The sequence below is a fragment of the Stegodyphus dumicola genome, chromosome 7 (genome assembly GCF_044657685.1).
Source record: "Stegodyphus dumicola isolate Sdum_Otavi_A_Nest chromosome 7, ASM4465768v1".
Taxonomy (NCBI): Eukaryota; Metazoa; Arthropoda; class Arachnida; order Araneae; family Eresidae; genus Stegodyphus; species Stegodyphus dumicola.
In genome coordinates, this window is record NC_140774.1 from 45,210,068 (window position 1) to 45,232,123 (window position 22,056).

Below are 22,056 nucleotides of genomic sequence, written 5' to 3' on the forward strand. Positions count from 1 at the left end.
CAGTGTGATGATTTTTCACGAACACCTGCAACATTATTAATAAAAGATGGCTTTATGCCTAACATTAGGTATTTCAGAATTGGATTTTTTAACTAATAAAAAAACCTAATACATATTTTATAATTAGAATATTTAAACTGAACGGTTCGTGTAGAATGTGAGATTGTATATTTATATTACTCTAGAAACTGTCTGCACACTATTCTGCACTTCTGTAGCTAGAAGGTATGTAGCTAGAGTTAATATTAAAGAAATAAAGCTAGTAGCTACATATTGTTTTGAATAACCTGCACGATTGAACCTCTTTTAGCTTTAGTTGATAAACACAAACGATAGCAGTAATGAAAACAAACATAATGAAAATAATTCTTACTGAGAAAAAGATAATAAAGAATGTAATATTCAATATCAGCAACGTCAATAGCATGATGTCAATAATTTATCTGAGAAACACTTCGTTTTGAATAGTATGACACTTTAAAAATTCTAATCCAGGGGCTTTGTTTATTGAAAATTGATTTGAGAATGATATGCAATAACTTCCAAATGCTGGGAATACGTATCAGAACGGCGTGGCTAGAAGTTAAAAAACATGCATCCCTTATAGAATTGTACATATTATAGAATATTATATATATTATAATGCGATATACAATACCGGTAATTTATTACCTGAAATCTGAATGGCAGAGCAGGGTCTTCATTGTTTTGATCTGCTGAAAGTGGGAGGACATATCAGTGCCCAAGACCATCTCGATTACCAGTCCTCGGAATTCTCTGAAAGAGGTAAAGTTTTCAACTTATTTCTATTTTTCTCGAACAGCCAAGAACTCAACTAATCCTTGTATCTGCAATTGACTGATTTTGAACATTCCTCGAAATAAAAACAAAATATCAAAATTTGGATTATGGGACAGAATGCGCTAGAAAGCTTAAGCATTAATTTTTTTACCCGTACATATTTTAACTTTACTTCATGTACCTTCAATGTTCAGCGAAAGAAACACACACAGAAAACAAACAAATAATAATAATACATAAATAAATACATAAAAAATAAAACTGCTGTAGCATGTATAGCCATAAAATCCACAGTAATATTGGAATTGTTGGATATATTCAAGGCTGTAGAAAATGCTAGCTAGCGTCGGCTCAGTTGAAGACTGTTAAATCTTCGATGTGTTTAAAAGTCGCATTGTCTCACTGACAGTTCGTTGCAACGGATGAACGGGCTAGCTGCATGTTCATTTTATGGCTTTTCCGATGCTGAAAATGCGTTGACAAAAAATCTTCTACAGCGGTTATAGAATGAATTAAAATATCGTATTGGTGTTTCTCGTTTGACTATGAGAAATAACAAAATCGCGTAAAAGGAGGGGGCACAAACTTGAATGCTAATTCTTCTACGCTTGGCTCCACCAATGGCCGAATAGTTAAGATCGCTAAATACTGGTAGTTTAATCTCGGTCTGAGACCAGGCGAATGGGTCCGGCTGCATGTTTTTTTTTTTTTTTTTGTTTGTTTTTTAGTTTTCTACATGTGTAAAGTGAGCACGAGCCCGTATCCCATAGAACGTCCTCCACGAAGACATTCTATCCTTAAGCAGCTAGCCCTCGTATACTTTGCCGTAATCAAATAACTTAACCTAATCTCCTCTATGTCTGTAAACTTCAGAAATACAGCCATTTGGGAAGATCATTTCGAATAAGCCTCAATTGCATATAACCATCATAAGGCAATACTGTCACCGTAGTAAATTAATAATTACCACGAGGTAAAAAAAAAATGTCCTGAAAATTGTATCTATGAACAGAAAGGATTAAAAAGAATCATAAACACAAAGTTCTTTTTATATTCTTATAAAAGCAGATGTGTTTACGCTTTGTTTGAAGTGTGTTAAACTCTTATTTAAATGACTTGGAGTGAATAAATTAAACATACTTGTGCTCGTTTAGATATAATTTTTCTAGAGATGATACTTCCTATATTTTACTGCTCTTCAAACGTTAACCTTAATGAACAAACCTTTTTATAGGAATTACAAGATTTAATTATTTTTGGAAGCATTAAGTGAGATTATTTCATTGTGAGAAATGAATATGTATTAACAAGGTACTTTTTATTTCTCAGACTTGCTTTTGCTCATTTTATTAACATTATTTTGGTGTTATCGAAGTTGATGTACCGTGATGAAGTTTAATTTACGGAATAACAATAATAATATTTTTTTTTTAGGGAACTGGAAGTAAGACGTTCTGAATGAAGTGAATTAAGACAATCTGAAGAAGCGTTTTGTTATCTTTCGTTTTGATGGAAGGCTCCATAAAATTTTAATCAAATGTATAAAAATACTGCATACTTTAATTCCCAAATGCATATGAATAGCAAAAAGACTCAGGTTTTTGCTTAATTCAAAATTTAAAGAATAAAAAATATGCATTTGTATGAAGAGAAGTTAGCAGTTGCAGATATTTTTTTTCTGGTTTTAGAGTAGTTTGTGGAAAGCAAGCATTTCGAAGATTAAACTTGCGGTAAAAACAAATTCCATATTTAGACTAAGTTAAAAATTCTTCGGGTCTAGTTTCCTTTTATTTGAGATTTTTAAAGGTGTTCGATTTATTAAATGTATGTGTTTCATAAAAATATCATGCATTTTTTGTCTACAAAAAATACCTTTCTTAACGAAAAGCAAATATCGCATTATAAAACGCTTTCGTCAAAAAACTTTTCTTTTTCTTTCTCATCTGTGTTTTTTTGTAAAAAAAAAAAAAAAAAAAAAAAAAGTTTGAGGAAGACACATTGAATTACAAATGTCACTAAGGATTTATAGTTGCCAGGTTACACGAAACTTTTAAAAACTGGATTTAAGTAAAAATATTGAACGTATCAACAGGGAATAAAACTTTACTTTTTTATTTCTTATTTTTTCTTATTTTTTTTTTTTTTTAAGCCTTCACGAGGATCTTTCACATATAACTCGAAATTAAGGTTTTAGTTTTTGAAACATTTAACTATAAACCTGTTTTTGAGCCTGCGCTCCCCAGCCCAAAATTTCAATAAAAATTAAAATCTTTTATTTTTTCTTTGAGTTCATAAAATGTAATGTTAAATATTAAGTATTCATTAACAAAATTTTACTGCTTTTCTCCGCAACGATTAACTTGCGCAGGAGGAAAGTAGTTGTTGCTATTTGAAAATTTTGAAATGTTTTCACTACTGTAGCCGTACCTGTTAGAGCTCTGTTGTTTTAAACCATAACACATCGAACGCATACCTTTAAATAACAATATCTGCAATTTTATTTCGATTGGTTCAGCAAACACGCCATTTGTGGTTCACATATCGTTGAAGTTTTTTATGCCTATTCTATACATATATACTTTTATGAATATGAAATATATTTTTAATCGTGTTTAATTCAATTTTTTTTAAATCAGAAAATACTGCCTATAATTAAGCCTCTAAAACAATTTTGTTGCAACTTTCAATATACCATAATTATCAGATCGTTTTTCACTCAATCTTTTCCGAAAATCCAACATTAGGCAGTAAATCACAAAGGCATCCGGAAGAATTAGTGAGAAATATGCAAATTATACTTAAATATATCGAATAAAAATTATATTTCTAAGTAAGTTTTCATTCATAATTTTTATACAGGGGCTCCCTGAGTCATAAAAATTATTTCAAGATGTCCACAATAGTTAAAAATATTGGAAAACACTGAAGTAGACGTTGAGGCAGATGAACTAGTTTTAATTAGAATATCATATTTACATGAGTCGCACAGACGGTATAGTGGTTAGAGGAGCCTATTGCGGTACCGAAGGGCTCGGGCGAAGAATCTCTAAGGAGACATGAATGTTTTGTAAATGTATGGCGTCCATGCGGCATGGGGGCACTCTAAATATGCAGTGAGCCGAAAATCCTCTCGTGTGGTTTGGTAAAAGGTTAGAGGGGTAGGAGGGACCCCAACCACCTTCCGCGGTACTCTCTTTCAGAATTGGGGTGGAAAATAGAAGTCCAACCTCTCTCTGGAGTAGGCTCTGCCAACTATTGTTCCGTGTAATATGGACGCGACAACAACAACAACATATTTATATAACTGGCTGTTTTCCGGCGGAGAGGTCCTAAGAGTTAATCATTATGCGAAGCACAATTCGAAGTGACCTTTCATCTTTGCATCTTTCTGAATAATATAGGTAGTTTTTAATATGATCAGTTCTTTTTAAAAATCAACTGTTTTTCCTTTAAAGGTTTCAGGCTTGTATTTTAAATTCTTTGCTGATTGTGGAAAACAAGATACTTCTAATTGCTCGTTTTTCCATACGTGTGATTTGCGAATGGACCTTTTGATGTGAAGGTACCTGCTATGCATGGAGGTTAAAAAGTTTACATCTGTGTGTATTTGTACCATCAGTATGGTAAATCAGGGTCTTCAGCTTGGATCAAAATGCATTTACATTTATGTTGAGATTAAATTCAATTAAAGGCTTTTTTTTTATAATAATATATTTATTCTTACCTATATTCTTCTTTACTTAAATTGTTGAGGATGTTGTGTTCTTCATCACGCAAAAGACGAAATGCCTGGCTCACGTGATAGTTCTCCAACACTGCTCGGTCATTATACAGAAGAGCCGTTTCTGATCTGTTATGAAAAAGAAACCGAAATTCTTTTATACCATTATCATAAAAGGCTAGGTAAAAGAAACGTCTGCTTAATTTGATAAAGAACTAATACATGCTGAAATAGCTCCGGAGAATTTTTATCAAAATTTATGAATCAAACTCATAAGTTAAGCAAACACACAACAGTTCTTTAATGCATAAAAATGAATTTTTTCTTTAATATATCTTAAACCTGAATAATATCAATGTTAATAACGCAATTTGATGACCGCATCAGTTGTTTCCCCCTTCAGTTTTGTTTAATTATGTGTGCCTTTACGACCATTTATATTCAGGACAATGTATATGCGAAGGTGCTGTTCTTGATGAACGAAAAAAAATTAAATAATTTGTTGAAATGCACAGATTCTGTTTTAGTTATGAAACAAATTTAGCAAACTTTTATTTGTTTTTGTTTTTGTTTTTGCATAACATCTTACCAATTATTAGCATGATATATAGACATGAAGAGGATCCTAAATCTGCTCTGGATAAAATGAGATTTATTATCACATGATTTTTTTAGCTGCATGAACGACTGTTTTCTTGAAACATCCTAAATCTATGGACGGCAAAATGAGATATTAAATACTATTTTTAATTACGTATTAAATTGTCATGCAGATATCCTAAATCTGCTGAAGGTAAAATGAAATATTTAATGCTATTTCTAATTACACGACGAACTGTTAAGATGTTATTGCAGATATCCTAAATCTATTCAAGGTAAAATAACCCATGTGTAACTTGTTCAGATTCAAAAACAGCAGGCAGATTGTTTTAATGTTTTAGAGAATTTAGAAGTTCACCGCATCAAGAGATTTGGGTTTTTAGTTAGGCAGTGCATTTTAAGAATATAGTAATTTTGAAATTAGGACTAATTTGTATGTATTTGCATCTGGTTAACAAACAGTGATTATAACATATTGCTTAAGATGGAAAGAGGGGATGCGAAGGATGAAAGAGAAGAAAATGATTTTAACATCATTTCCACTTGCACAAGACATTGTTATAAGTTTGCTTGAGATATCCTAAATCTTTTCAAGGTGAAGATTTTTAATACGCTATTTTTAGCTGCATTACAGTTAGCTACGAAATTGCGTTCTATCGAAGAGCAAAACTTTATGAACCATTCCTCAGCCAATATTTCAAATTCGAGACATTTATACAAATTAGTTATCATTTAATTTGTATAAAAATTAATTAAGTAAATTACTTTTAAGATTTAAAGAAATAATTGTAACACTTTCTATTGAAATCGAACTAATTTTTAAAATAAAATTGTTTCAACGCTTTTGGAAGCTATTGATATCTTTAAAATTTCTTGTCGCTGAAATCAAAGAACATAAACAAAAAAAAACAAAAAAAAAAAAAAAAATTAAATGCTTCCTCTGCAAGTGAATTAAACAGGTGTGTGAATATATATAAAAAATAAATTTAAATAAAATAGAATAATTAAATTAAAAAATATCCTGGTTTAAGAATTTAAACAGCTTTTAAGAAAACAAATAACCCTCCTTTTTCTGATTACAGTAGTTTTATTATTATTTACTAAATATTTTCATATGTTGCACTGAACATCAGTATTAAATGTTTAAGTTATTTTCTTCCCCTTTACCAGGTGCCTTCGTGGTGTAACCGGATAGCATGTCTGGCTAACAACTGGAGGGTCTGTTGTTCGAATCTCGACGAGGGCACTGCAGATTTCTCACGTCTCCTGCGTCGATAAACCTAATGGTTATCCTCCTAATAAGTATTTGCTTCATTAGTAGCTACTTAATTATCTTCGCAGTAAACCTATATTAGGTTGGTTTTGTTAGGTTATGGCAAATCACACTAGGGCTATCTACTTAAGAGGAGACTACTTCTCTCTGTCAAACCTTGAAGTGGCCAGCCGAAGTCAGAAATGATTGTGTCAATTACGTAAATTGGCCACACTTATGGGCTTCAGGTGTAAAATATATTCGGTCAGCCACAATTAGTAAGAAAGGACAAAACTATTCCATTCTAAGAATGAGAAAATGTCAGGATGAAATACAGAAAATGCAGCATTGTATTTTGTATTCAGGGAAATTATATGGTTAAAATTCCGTTCTTTTTTAAGAGCATCTGTAGTATGTAAAAACAATCACGATATAACGAATACATGTAAACAGTTATAATTAATTTTAATGTATATATGAAATTTATTTCAATTCCCGAAACAAAAATGTCCACAGATTTTTTCTCTATCAAGACTATCGAAATAAATCAGGAACAAAAGCACCACTTAAATAAAAATTTTAAGACCCACTTCTCTGGATTCTTAGAAAACATTATTTAGTGTTGATATTTTTTATTACCATTTAGAGTATTTGAGGGTAGTGTAAAGTTTAAAAAAATGATGTTGCCATTAATTGAAATACACTGTGAAGATGAAAGAACTGAAGTAATTGATTTATTATGCAAATATTAATCGTTATAACCTAGAAGTATTTACAAGAGCCATTAAATAGTAGATAATTTAATGAAAAGTTTTATTCTACATTTTTATAAATTTATCTTCGCATGTTTTTTTTTCAATATAAATATAAATGAGATAAAAGTCCCACATCTGTTTAAGATAGAATATGATCACATAACAGACTTCTTCTAATCAAGTGTTTATAGTGTTTTAATCATAATGCTTATTATAATACATTGCTTGGAATGCATGTGGTTTCTTTTTACATAAAAGTCCATAAAAAGTTTTTAAGAGCATTGCAAGTATTAGTAAGGAGTTTTCATCTGTCATAGTAGAATATGATAATTACAGTTCATCTTTTAGATTATTAATGCGGATTATCTGATGTTAAACTAAAGAGAAATTTTAATCAATTCTGGTGATATAATGTGAAAAAAAAAGGATATGAAAATAAGTAGTTTATTAGACAGATATTAATTGCGATTGAGCCAGTTTATGATGTTAGCCAGATCCAGAGGCGATAAGCGCGTTATAATATCTAAATATTTATTCCATTTGCCAGAGAAAGGAGAATTCAAAATGACACTCTCAAATGACTGAATGGCAAACTTTCGAATTTTAATATATAAACTAAGCAAAAAATATAGAAACATTTTAATATGGTTCTTAAAATTTGCAGAAGTAAACATTTTATTTTCAGAGTCTAAGGGAATGGGGGCAAATATGAAAGAATTTTGAAAACTCTCCTAATATATGAGAGTTAATTAATATAATTACGATTTAGATTTGCTTCTTAAATAATTAAGATTTTCAACTTATTTCTCAATCTTGACATTGGTTATCACTATAACTATCTAATCCATTTAAAAATGTAATGCATGTCTCTTAATAATATTCGAATATCTTATGATGGACTCGTGTTACTGCAGTAGAACCTGGATTATCCGAGGTAAACGGGATCATAACCACCGCGGATAATCTAAAAATCGGTTAACAGAAAATAAATTTTCATATCATGCCAGTTTTCCTTTGGATAGGATTTGATAAAATTGTTTATTTAAAACCCTAAAAACACGTGCAAACGTACTGCTATTAATATTCCAAAAAATATTTCTGTTAGTAGTTAGATTTTGCTTTTTTTATTATTAGAAGAGTTATTTAATTAATAGAAAGGTTAATTAATAGAAAGAAAGATCAAACAAATAATCTCAAAAAAATTATTTTTAACAAAAATATTCATGATAAAAACTGGAATAAGCAACGGGTAGTAAGAGAGAATCCTTGAAAAGTCTGGCAAGAAAGACGGGCAAAAGGTATCCCACGTAAAAGAAGACAGCTGTTCCATGCTTTCCCCTTCATCACGTAATCAACCACGGACTGCTTTTCTGTTATACCATTCTTTGTTTGGCATTTATTACTAAAAAAAATACGTGTTTTGATGTAGAGATAATATTGTTAGTCTTACATAACCGAATAGGGAACTATTTTACGTATAAAATACCGAATTTTTATTTAAAAAATTAAGCTTACATATACAGAATATTCTTAGCACAATCATCTATTTAGAAATTTTATTTAATTTAATGCTACTTATTTTAGCCTTTTAGTAAAAAAGAGATTACTTACCCTGACATGACGTGGAATGAATTAGTTGTTCCAGTGTGCTCATAATCATGAATAATGGCGGCAAATAAAGTAGCGAATATTTCAATATCTGTCAACCAATTCTAGATTATAAAGAAAATGAAAAAGTAAAATAATAGTTGCTAATATGCAGCTAAATTTCTTGAAAGCAAATACAGAAAACTATTTACAATAAGTAACAATTCATTTATGAAGTTTTATTTTCATAATAAAAGGGTCTTTTCTAGAGACTATTTAGCTATTAAATGCCGAAACGTTCGCCAAGTCTAAAATTTCTCGCTATTTGGCAACTTTGGGAAGGTTTTGTCAAATTCGGTGACAAAAATTATTCAAGTGAATCAATGATATATTTAAACAAATTTGAATTAACCCACATATTTCTCTCTGATCTAAAATTTCAATATATATCTTTTCCCATCAGTTATTCTAACTTACGTTAATAGCAATAATTCATGCAATATATTTAGAATGCAATTGTTTCATAACAAAAAACGAAAAATTAATAACGAGACGGATACAGAGTTACAATCTGATTTTACTTCCGCTTACTTTTCCGACTGGTCTTTAATATAATATGCACTAATCTGAAAATTAGTGCAATGGTTCAATAACGAGATTAGGACCACTGACCTTTAGGGTAATTGCTATACACAAACACAAATTAACTGAAAAAGTGCAATAAATGAACAGTAAAAATATTATGCAGCGACAAAAAATACATAAAAATAAATTAAAAATACGCACAGTTATTTATATAAATTAGAACATTTATACAAATGTATAAACTCTGCAAAAGTAGTCTGATGGCATTCTTTAAATTTTACTATGATTCTTGCTAAAATATTCCAACTACCATTCTTCGTCTTTTGACGAATCACGAGTTTTAACACATGACTGATGCACCATAACAGATATAATACATTTTAGATTCCTTTCCCTCGAGTAACTAGGTTCTTAAGTGAAATAGCTTTATATATTATTTAAGTAGACTTTTGAAAAAGCAATTAAAATGTTAAGCAAGAGTTTCACAAAGTTATTATGGCTAAACAGGCAACATTTTCGTTTAATTCGAAGTAAAGAAAACATCCGAGAGAACTATTTGAAAAATGTTAAGACACTGAATGTTTCAGCCATGTTTGGTCTTCATTATTGACTGTGTTCATTTTATCGGAAAGATCAGAAACTAAAAGGTAAAAGATACTGTTGGGGCGAGATGATGTCACGATGGTTTCGAAGTCAGGTTTCAGATTACGCCTTGTTGAGAATGAGTTTCTTTGAGCTGGGTTTTATATCCATTTTGGTGACGTAAAGGTTTATCTTGCTCATTTCGATTTTAACGTAGCGTTTGAGCATTGATATTTTGTTCCTTCACTCTATCTTACTGATGGTTTTCCCCATGTGTAACGTGTATACGAGCCAGTTTCCCTTAGAAAGTCCTCCACGAAGGCATCCCTTCGTTAAGGCAGATAGTCCTCGAGTGCTTTGCCATACTCTAATAAAAACCAAACTATCTTACTGAAGTCACTGTCGTTTGTTGGATTTTTAAAGGTTTCTCGTTCGAATGTATGCTGTAGTGTAGAGGAATTTCTTTGTCGACACATTCGCTCGCAGAGATAGATGAACCGATGGTCAGACTAATTAATTAATTCTCTAAATACCTCACATTTTCTGAAATTAATATTTTTTTATTATAATTTAATCACATTTTCTAATTCAGTTAATTCTGCGGGAATTAGGAAAGATTGTTAGCTATTAAATAAAATTTCATTCACTTGCATGCTGATATTTAAGATTTTGTTGCATGGTATATACAGGGCCGGATTTAGACTTGATAAGGTCCTAAGATGTTTGAGATATGAGGCCTTTATAAGTCTAGATATTATATGTCAGTGACAAATAGGATTTTCGGATACCTAGAGGATTTTTTTTGGGGGGTGGGTGGGTGCCTAAGCTATAGCTTGCGTAGTTTATACGTAAATCCTGCTCTGGGTGTAAATCTTTTATAACGAAGATCAGAATACTAAATGCAATTTACGAAAGACTTTTTAAAAATATTTTCTTCTTCTGATTTTATACTTCCCAGTCATACCTAATATCAAATCGAATTAATGTTCAAAATAAGCTCTGCGGTAAGAGACAAAAGCAAACCTAATTTTGACGGACTTATTAAAAAAACGTTTTTTTGTGCCACTATGCTCTTTTTTTAATAGCAGTTAAACATTCTAATTAAACATTTTATAGACGAGAAGATATGCCATTATAAATCTCTCGTATGCAGAAAAATTCGATTATTTGTCATTTATTTGAACTGTCAGTACCAAATATTCATCAGCTACTAAGCAAATCTAACGAACACAGCAAATCCACTAGAAAAAAACATTAAGTAAATAAAAAAATAAAAAAAAGATAGAACAACAAGAAAGCATAATTTAAAATAGATCATGTTGTGCTATAGTAGATGACCTATTTATCACTGAATTTAGAATAAATGGTTAAACAATTGTTCTGAAGAATATCGTACTTGTCTGAGAATTAAAATTACAAAAACAAGCTTTCTTATAGACCTTCATTGTAAATTCGGTTGTACAGAACATTGATAACATTAAAGTGCGTATATTATTTAGATATTGTATGCAACCCCCCTATTGACAAGATGGAAAGGGAGCTTGCCTTGAACCTGGATTCGTATCCCGAAGAGGTATTCAAGGTACCTGGATTCGTATCCCGAAGAGGTATACATTTCTTTGTCGGTTAGTATCTATTCAGGATTTTTCAAATAGTTCTCTCGGATGTTTTCTTTACTTCGAATTAAACGAAAATGTTGCCTGTTTAGCCATAATAACTTCGTGAAACTCTTGCTTAACATTTTATTGAGTGTAAAACGCCTTTGCGGTATGGGGACACTTAAAATACTCTCGAGGCGAAAGTTCTATTGAGATGTCAGTGGAAAAGGAGAGATAGACCCTTATATCCATCTCTGAGAATTCTCCTTAAAATTGGGACGGAGATGGGCAAATTTACATTGTCACCTATAAAGTGCCCAAGATTAATGTCATGCATAGTTCTTTGCCTCTTGGCAAAGACAAAATTTGTCATCTGATATTACTGTCAGACAAAAAAGATAAGTTACAACAACAGACAGCATGATTTTTAGTGAGTGCTTATATTCTAACTGCACAGAATGCTGAAATAACTAAGAATTATCTTGTAACGTAAGGCTACGTACTTATACATGCCTTTCAGGTTCTGCAAGAATTAAAAAAGTCCTATACCACATTTTATTTTATCGTTTATTCGAAATTGTCTAGGAAAGTGAGAGAATATTTATCGTGTCAAGGGTACAGACTGTTTTGGGAATATTTTAAATACTATATTTTTACAGTAATTAATACTATGTAAGCGAGGTTCCCAAGACGAATAATTAAAGTTCCACCGTGCTATATGTGGCATTAAAAATGCTAAAAGTGGATCATTGATTCCACCAATGTTATAACGGGGATTAAAAACTGTTGTTATAAAAATATCGAAGTATGATTAAGAAAAATAAGTTTTTACCCTCACAAAAATGCATTTTTAGAAATCTGAAAATTAATTAACGATTCTGCGCCATTTGGACTGACAAAATTTCTGTCAAGGTGACTGATAGTGAGTGAGTGAGGATTTTGCCGCGCCGCGTGTTTGGCCGCTTTGGCACAGGAAGCGACAAATGGATAATCTATATTTTAGACAACTCTGATATCTAAAGTCTGATATGCTTCAAGAGCCTTTGAAGTCCTATAGTTGAACAATGCAACAACTTGGTCCTATAGTTGAACAATGCAAACGTCAATTTTCAGAGTTGAGAGAAAACTCAAATGAATATTGAGATCCAAAATGGTGGGTATCTGGCATTAGCATAAGAGGAAATTAATTCACGATTGATTAAACGCTATGATCATTAAACTTTTTTGACGAATTTTTTCTTGATAAAAAATTTCGAACTCAACAACTATTTGACAAAAAAGAAGTTTGTTTTTTATGTTCGAAATAAATTTTGTTTTCTGGTTAGATAGATTATTTACTAGAGAAGAGCTTCGAGTCTTTGAACTCATTTTTTCACGTTGCAGATAAGCTTTAAGCGTTAATGTACTGCTGAAATATTTTTTACTTAGATTACAATAATGAAATAATAAATATTTTCAGCTTTGATAAAGATTATTTTTTTCGATAGAGATCAGTCACGCACTTTAATCGTTTGAGAGATTAATGATTATACAGAAAGCATTTGTTTTAAAAGAACTTATTTATTAGAAATTAAAAAAATTCTTTTTTGCAATGCAATGCAAATTGGGAAACTGAAGTTGAAATGATTTACTTATTTGCAAAGCATACAAGATATCTACTTAAGGAAAAGAGTGCCTTCGTGGAAGACGCTAGTAGTAAGCGCTAGTACTCGTTCGCTCAAAGGATACCGCTATTAAGTAATAGAACAATAGATGACGTAAAGAATGAATGTCGCCGCCTCCATCTTGTTCACGTGACAACCGGAAGGAACATAGATGGAATGCTGTCATGCATAGTTTCGTTTTTACTTTGGCAACGAGAATATTTTTTCAAAGTTTTTATTTTTTGTGGCAACAACAATATTTTGTTTTTGTACCAACGACTTAAGCAACGTTTTTGAAATGACATCATTTTTGTTTGAGCATGTTATTTTCGAAAATGGCGTCTGAAGTATCCCGCTTTTATATGCGTCCACTTAGGTGTACAAATTATTTCTCTGGACCAATCAGATTCTCTGAAAGATGACCTCACCGCGTCTAAACCAATCAAATAAAGAGTTCGAAGCTGAGTTTCAGCTGCTGGTTGTTCCGAAAATTCATTTCTTGCTAAATTCAGGAAGTTGTTACCACGCTTTTCAATTCTGCGTTTGCTTTGTGACACTATTGTTCATGATGAAACATCTTGCTGCAAATTCCTGTTTATCATCAAAAACCTTTCGCAGTGCTTCAAATGATGAAACGTTACTTAAGCTTGATTCTTTGCCAAAGAATACGTTTAATCTCGGAGAGAATATTTTTGTGACTGTATCTTGTTTCTTAGGCGTGACTCGTGTTCACGTGCGGAAATATGTGACTGATGACAATGATCTGCTGCATCCTACCAAAGGTGGAGTTTCGTTGTTTCCACTAGTATTGAAATAATTCTGCGATCATGCAAATACATTTGCTTCCTTTGAAGGCTTAGACAATGTTTTTATTGTAAAGAAAGATATGTGCGTTTAGAAAGAAAAATATCAGTGGCGAAATTATTATATCACTACAAAGATTGTTTCAAAGAAAAAAAATTAGGTTGAAATTTGCACCGGAACGTGTTCTGTTGAGGAAAGAATATTTACTTAAACTGGAGTCAAAATATAGCGAAATAGGTGTTGTCATGAAGGTTTGGTTTATTTAATTATGGCACGGGGCCTAAGGGGAGGGGCCCCTTGCCCTATCATGCCTTCGTGGAGAATTTTCTTAGAGAAACTGGCTCGTATACACGTTACACATGGAAAAAACCACGAAAACGCCATGCATCCAGCCCGTTCACGGGATTTGAACCTCGGACCGAACTACCAGAGTTCAGCGACTTTACCGCTCGGCCGCTGGTGGGACTGCCGTCATGAAGGAAACTTTTATTTCTAAAATTCTTAACTATTTTGTGAGAACAGTTGGTTGGTCATGCACATTTTGAATGTAAATATGCTGGTGATCCAGACAGTCGAAATGGATTTCATGAGCTGCAGGACTCCTTGTATTTTTCAAATGTATTTAAAAATTTATTTCTAACAAAATCACAGAAAATTTTTTGTTTCCAAGAAAATTATAACAATCAGCTAGAAAATTAATGCTTATCAACAAGTCGTGCCGAAAAATGTGAAATTTATTTTGACCAGACGGTTAATTGACCTGAGATAGCAAATGACTTTATTTGTCAAAATGAATGCAATATGAATTTTAGTAAACTAATTGTTACTGATGACGTTTTTGATGTTATTAATGTAAATGATGTATTGACTAATGTTCAAAGTTTGTATGTATGAAAAGAAACTGATTTTTTTTTAAGATTTATTGAACAGTTCTTTTTGAAAAGAAAATAAATAACGCTTTTTAATTATTATTTTATAGTTTTTCTTTTGTGTCAAGAAATTTTTATTTAAAAAATTTTACTTACTTTTGAGTGACTTAGTATATGCATGTAACCTAATATTTTTATCTGTATATTTTACTAATAGAAACTAATTAAAATATTTCTAAAAGCATATTTATTTAGTACGAACCTATTCATTTTATAGGATATAAATAGTATAGTTCTTAAAAAATGTATCATTACTTATCCAGCCTTTGAAATGTTATGTAGCATTATATAGGCGAGTTATTAGAAACTCAGGTATTATTTTCCTGTTATTTTGAAATATATATAAATGAATATCAGTCTACGCTTAAATCACAGCACCTGCTGCAATGAACACAGCTCTATATCAGACGTATCAGGATTTTCAGGCTCCTGCAAGTTTCGGGGTGTTGCTGATTTACATCGTGCTTTAAAAGGTCGAGTGAAAACAAAAGACGTACAGAAATGGTTTCAAACCAAGGATTCTTATACTTTGTACAAGTCTTTGAGGCATAAATTTCGCAGAAACAGTCATCAGTCATTTCAGTCTGATTTAGTGGATATGCAATCCCTCTTTTAATGATGGGTACAAGTATTTGTTGACCTGTATAGATATTCTTTTCAAATAAGCTTGAGTTATCCCTCTGTAATATACTTGGGGTATCTCTTTACTCTCCCTCTGCTTAGGCTAAGATAAAACCTCTGTGTCTATAAAATCTGTACAATCAAATCTTTACAAACAGATGCAGGGAAAGAGTTTACCAACAAACAAGTTCACAATTTTTTTTTTGAAAAAGAGAAACATTCACTTTTGCACGACACATAATGCAACTAAAAAGCTTCTGTTGTGGAACGATTTAATCTAACCCTTAAAACGAAAATGTGGAAATACTTTACCGAAGTGAACACACGAAGGTATTTTGGTATATCCAACTATAAGAATACATGGCATTAAGACCTTATCGGTTAAGGCCGGTTTACGCTTCTCCGAGTGACTTTGTCCGAGCGTCTCGAACCGAGTGAACGGACCTGTAATCTGATAGATTGTTTACATCAATCACAGCCGGACTGTCACCTCGCTTCTGTTTGTTTGCAAAATGGATAACCGACGTGTAAGTTGCTGTGCTTGAAGTTTGCAAAGCAGTTTCCAACGAATTAATTTATGTTCTAGGGGGGAAGAAAGAAGAAAAGGAAATCAAAACGTGACTGGGTAGCTCGACGTGATGAATTGGGAGCATTTAAATCACTTTTAAATGAACTTCGGGGTGAGGATATCCAAAGTTACAAAAATTTCATGAGAATGGGTGAAGGATAAATTGCAGCTTTATTGGAAACGATCACTCCCCTTATCCAGGGAAAAAAAAAAAAAAAATGTTCTTTCGAGCTGCTCAGTCAGCAAAATTAAAACGCAGATAGAGCTTTGTTTTCTGGAGAAGGATGACTCTACAATTCTCTCCAATATTTATTCCGAGTGCCAAAATGTACAATCAGCGTATTTATTCCAGAAGTGTTTGAGGCCATTTTCCGTGTATGAGGTTGAGCGAAAATCACTAATCTTTTGCTTGAATTCTCCAATACCCTCAAATTTTAACATGTTAATAATAGCCTCATACGCTTTCTGTCGGCGATTGTTTTTTTAATACTTCGGACTGATCGTTTTTAAATAAAATCTAATTTGTTGTTCAAATAGAAAAGAAAGTCTATAAATAAAATTTTAGTTTATATTTTATTAGGTGTAATTGGCCATTAATAAATACTGGTTTTTTGAAGTTCATATCAATAAAATCAAATCTTTGCCCTTTCAGTTATTTTATTGGGTAGTTGAATAACATATAATTTAATTGTTTTTGATTAAATTTTTTTCTTCAATATCAAAACCCTAAATTCATTCTTATCAGTAGTTATATCCACGTTATATTTAGGTAGTAGTAAACAATGGTCGTAATATTCAGGTAGTGAAGTATCTCATAATACTTTACAAGATGCATATGCATTAAAAATGCCATAGTTAGATAATCTTTCCATCTCGGCATTTTCGATATGACGGAAATGCCGAGAATATTGAGGAAAAATTGGGCACGAGGCCTGTGCGAACGCTGCTCGGAGTTACTACCCGGATAAAGAATTTCAACTGGTTCAAAGTAGAAACGGAATCGCTGACTCATCTCCCCTAAGTTTCTATTCGGGCGAAGTGAGCGTTTACATTGTCATGATAAGTTGTAGCGAGAGCCTCACTGCGGGTCGCTCGGACAGGTGTAAACTGGCCTTTACGTTACAAGATCAAGAAAAAATTTGGAAAACGTTGTAGGGTCAGCAATCAGCACAACCTGTTCCTTCAGATTAGAAGATTGGAAATACGGTACGCATGAATTAAAAAAAAAAAAAGCTCATTGAGAAAGGGATTTGTTTCACATGAAAATACAACACAAGAAAGAAACACTTTGCCTCTTTCGAACGTCATCTATTGTTCTATCACATAGTGGTGGCATCCTTTGAGAGCACGACTACGAGCCATAACTACTGACGCTCTAAGAGTGTAAAGGAGAATACCACGAAACTTAATCATGCAGCCAACCCGTTCAGGAATAAAGAACTACTATTGGCATTTAGCAGTTTTTAGAAGCTCGGCCATTAGTGGGGTCTGAATTTGGGATAAAATATTTAAAAAAAAATCTGAAAGATTTCAGATTTTAAAGGTCGCCTAAAAGGTTTTGTTAAGGTTTTTCTGCTCTCTCGCTAAGCTCGCAGTCTACCAGTGTATTGTTACACTCACTCCTGCTAACCGATTTTTTTTTTTTTTACTTTTTATGTTTACTAATAAGCAAAATTTTTTTCGCAATTACGCCATATACCATTCAATAGCAAAATTACGAAAATTTTAAGAGCAGTATACGTTTAGAAGTCCCAATGAAGCAAGATGTGTTGGCATACACTTCTTTTCTGTTGTTTTCAGTCTTTCTCAGTTCATCATATCAATGTTCAGTTTTCTTACTAAGATGGCTTTACAAAACCTTTTGATTTTGTCTTTTTATTATTAACGTTTTGTGTGTTTACTTCATTTATTAAATGTCCTGTTCTTGGCACTTAGGCCACGTAAAATTCGATTCAACAGCAAAATCACAAAATACTTAAAAACAGCATATCTTTAGAATTTCTGATACACAGTCTTGCGCGCTGGAGATAAAAATATTTTTTCCCGTACCGTGTTATCATTGCTCGCTTTGAAATCGTTGAGTTTGTTAATAAAAAATTCGTTAAATTTTCACAAAATATGAAACAGATAATAAAACAAATCCGGGCTTGCATGTGCTCATGTTCGTGAGGAGGACCACGTTATTCAAAATTTGATGGCTCTGATTACCATTGATTTTTAAGACCTAGAAACATGCATACATTCATGCAGATTCATTATTGTTTAATTTATTTAAATATAATACAAGACGATAATATTTTGTGGCAACAATTTGAAAAGTGATATGCCGCTTAAAGTGATTCAGTGCAAAATGCCGTTTTGAGACTAATATCCCTTTGAAGGTTAGAAATAAGAACCGGGACTTAGATGGGGATAGGGCCTCTGGCCCAGGCACCCGTAGAAATGAAACGTGAAATTAATTCACAGACATGACTATTAATATCTATATAATGTTTATAAATGTATTATTAGTATTATCCATATTATGTCTATATCTATATAATATATAGATATTTTAATGTCTACTTAAGCGGCCAGGAATACGTTTACAACTAAACGATTAATATGTCACTCACTCATCATGCTGCCAGGTACCTGTATATCTTTATAAAGATCTTATAAGATTGATCCAAATTTCCCCCCATTAAAAAAATCAACCTTTAGTTATTTATTAAAATATAATTTTTTTTCTTTTAAGCGATCTAATACATAAAAACTCCGTTCCTTTTTTTTATCAAAAAAGTTAAGCTTTTTTCATTTAAAAGATCATAATTCGTATAATTGACGCATCCATTTAAATGAGCCAAATACTATGGTTTTGATAATGTCAGAATTATCCAAAAACAATAGTACATATTTGCGTGACATAAATCAAGTATTGATATCATTTGTAACATAAACGTTAAGTATTTAATAATAATAATATTCATCTGCTAACACAAAATTGAAAATCAGGGAATTTACATCTGAGAGGAGAATTTTCAGTTTTTAAAAGACAAAATGTTAAAACTCACCGCCAGTCCCGCTTGACACAAGAGATAGGATACGGTCTGCGTAACATCAGCTGCGTGCATGTTGTTGTGGTATGGGTTTCTGAACTTCTCGTAACCGATTTCGATCTGGATGAGGAAACCCTCCAAAGCTGCCGTAGAGATCTGAGAGAATACAAAGTTTAAATACAAAGTTACTATTACAAAATACATTCTTTTCGTTATTTTAAATATAGGAACACGATGTTAATACAAAAAATCTTCTGTTCCAACGCTGTTTGATAAAAATTACATGCCAGTTGGTAAAACCATATATAACGCAGTCATAGAATAATGGCATCTTTAGGGAGGGGACGGCAAAGTCTAATCATTATCAAAGAAATCATACTATCTAACGAGCTATAGCTCAGCCTTACGTGCGCTTAATGTTTTCCCATAGAGATGCGTATGTAACTAAATTAAGAAATGATAAATAAAACAAAATTAATCAAATCTTCAGGCTAATTTAAAAATACGATTAAATATCCACTCCGTTGAAATCAGATAAATTGCATCACTAATTTCTGCTCTTGACAAAATGGATAAGGCCACCCAATAATTCTTTTGAATTTTCAATCAATTTACATTTTTACTTCCTTGTACGAAGTTAAAAGGAAGTATTGTAATCGCGAAAAGTTGACTGATATCGAATGCAATTTAACGATGTTTTTGCGTGATATCTGTACGTAAAGACAGAATAAAATACTGTTTTCCTCCAAAAAATTATAAAACTGCTTTAAAAATGAATTCTAAGAGAATTTTCCGTGGCGTCTGTACGAACGTATGTACGTACGTACGTATCTCGTATAACTCAAAAACGAGTAGCCTCAGAACGTTGCAATTTTGTATATAGGACTACTATAACATGTAGATGTGCACCTCGTATTTTGGTTGCAATCGGCCGCGCCAAACGTATATAAATATATTTATATATATATCCACTCTGTTACCCGGCTCAGTGATCTCAGTTTCTTTACTCTTATATGTGTAAATTGTAAATTTTTTGCTTTAAAAATGATTGAATTATGTTGTTCTTATCTTCCGGTTAGGGTTTTATGCCTTTAGTAAATCTGAATGCAATATGTTTAGAATTATCAACAATTTTAAAGTTGTTTAAGTGCCGCTAAAGCTAATAATTTTTTTGATGGCGGTCATTGCTTGTTTACATTTGAAACAGCAGAATAGTGGATTTGTTGCCAATCTAGGGAAACTTAGCTTCGCAACAACAAAGATAACGCCTTCATTTATCATTGCCAATTAAATCATGCTTAATCCTTTCTGGAATTTCGAGGAAATAAGTGTTTAAGATTTACTTCGTAATTTTTAATACAAATATTTTGAGTTTTTATGTATTTTTGCCTTCTCGCGAAGTGAGAACTGAATTAATTGAATGAGGAATACTCAATCGTCTGTGAAAAACGGTTTCTTTTTTGTTTTGTTTGCTTAATTTCTTTTATACATCGTTCTAGCTTTATTATAGTATTTGAATAGAACATGTGGCAACGATTAGATAATTCTTTAAATGATATAAATTTTGTGCATTCTGAGTTATAATATGAACGAAATATAATACCGTTAAGTGAACCTAGCTCCAGAGTGTCGCTATGGTAAACAAATAGAGTGAAATTTAAACAATGCATTTATTCTATTGTGGTTTATGCGCTGTCGGTGAAGTAGATTTAATTCAATTCAATAAATTTAAATGAAATATAAGAAAAAATGCGTATAATTTAATATTTCGTACAAGGAAGTTATGTGGTGTACACATCAGGTTTTTTACTTTTTCATTTGCATTCTATATTTTGACTAATTTCATAAATATTGCTCAAAGAGTGAAAACATTTAGGTGCTTTATTGCTTTATAAATAATTTATATTCCTACTTGTTATTTGTACGACTATTTGAATCTTATTATTTGCTTTATATTAAAGTCATTACCACATCCAGCAATATTCTTTTTTACTGTTTGGGTACTTAATGATTTACAGATTTTGGCACTAGGATAACAACACTATTTAGTAATCATCCATATTTTATTTACATACTACTACATATACATGCCAAAATATGAAGCACATCTTATCCTTACTTGATCTATAACTACAATCTTTACTTGATTGTAGTTATAGATTAAGCTTACATATTCTTACTTGAGCTATACTTGAAATCTACGCTTACAGTTTTTTTCCTCTAAATAGTCTTATGTAAAGAAAAGTGTAATAATATGAATAAAATGAAACATATATATATATATATATAATTATTTTTTTATTTATTATTATCTTCTAGGAAAGAAAATATAAGACTCTTGTAAATTGAAATTATAAAATTTTAATACTTAAGAGGACTGACTATATTAAAACTATTAAAAACTTGAAATGAGTTTAAAAGAAGTTAAAAAATCTGTTATGGTATGCATTAAAATCACACATTTTAAAATGGAAAAAGAATAGCACATAAATAAAAATAAGATAAAACAGTATATAAAAAAATCAAGTACACTCATGTCCATAAATTAAGGATAATTCGGAGTCACGCGGAAATCGAACTCTAAAATAAATATATCACCTGAAAAATTACTAGACACATCTTCAAGAATCCTATGGAAATTTCAGGAAGTAACCAGATGACACCGATGGTACGTCACAATGACGAGAGTGTAAGAGAGTGATATATAACGAATACAGGCAAAGAAGTAAAATTGTTCGCAGACGCCTTATAAGCATTTCAGTGCAATAACCGAATAGTTATGACACAAAGGACGCATTTTGAAAACTTTTACGTGGTAGAATTATCGGCCGTCTGGAATGTGGTCGTACACAACTGGAAGTATCAGATGGACTTGGTATTGCCCAGAGTGTCATCACCAGGCTTTGGCAACGATTTCAAGATGATGGTAATGTGAGTAGAAGTTATAGCACAGGTCGCCCCAGAGTTACAAC

The 22,056-nt window shown here is 31.8% G+C and overlaps 1 protein-coding gene across 1 annotated transcript in view; it reads right to left on the reverse strand.

Moving 5' to 3' along the window:
• The window catches only part of LOC118192153 (dual specificity calcium/calmodulin-dependent 3',5'-cyclic nucleotide phosphodiesterase 1-like), a 621,234-nt gene that overhangs the window by 34,810 nt on the left and 564,368 nt on the right, over positions 1-22,056 (reverse strand). Inside the window, exons 8-11 of the mRNA XM_085820151.1 lie at positions 19,100-19,240; positions 8,741-8,841; positions 4,526-4,651; positions 673-777 (exon numbers count right to left, since the gene is read on the reverse strand). Coding sequence (XP_085676277.1) covers positions 673-777; positions 4,526-4,651; positions 8,741-8,841; positions 19,100-19,240 — 473 coding nt within the window. The remainder of the gene's footprint in view (positions 1-672; positions 778-4,525; positions 4,652-8,740; positions 8,842-19,099; positions 19,241-22,056) is intronic.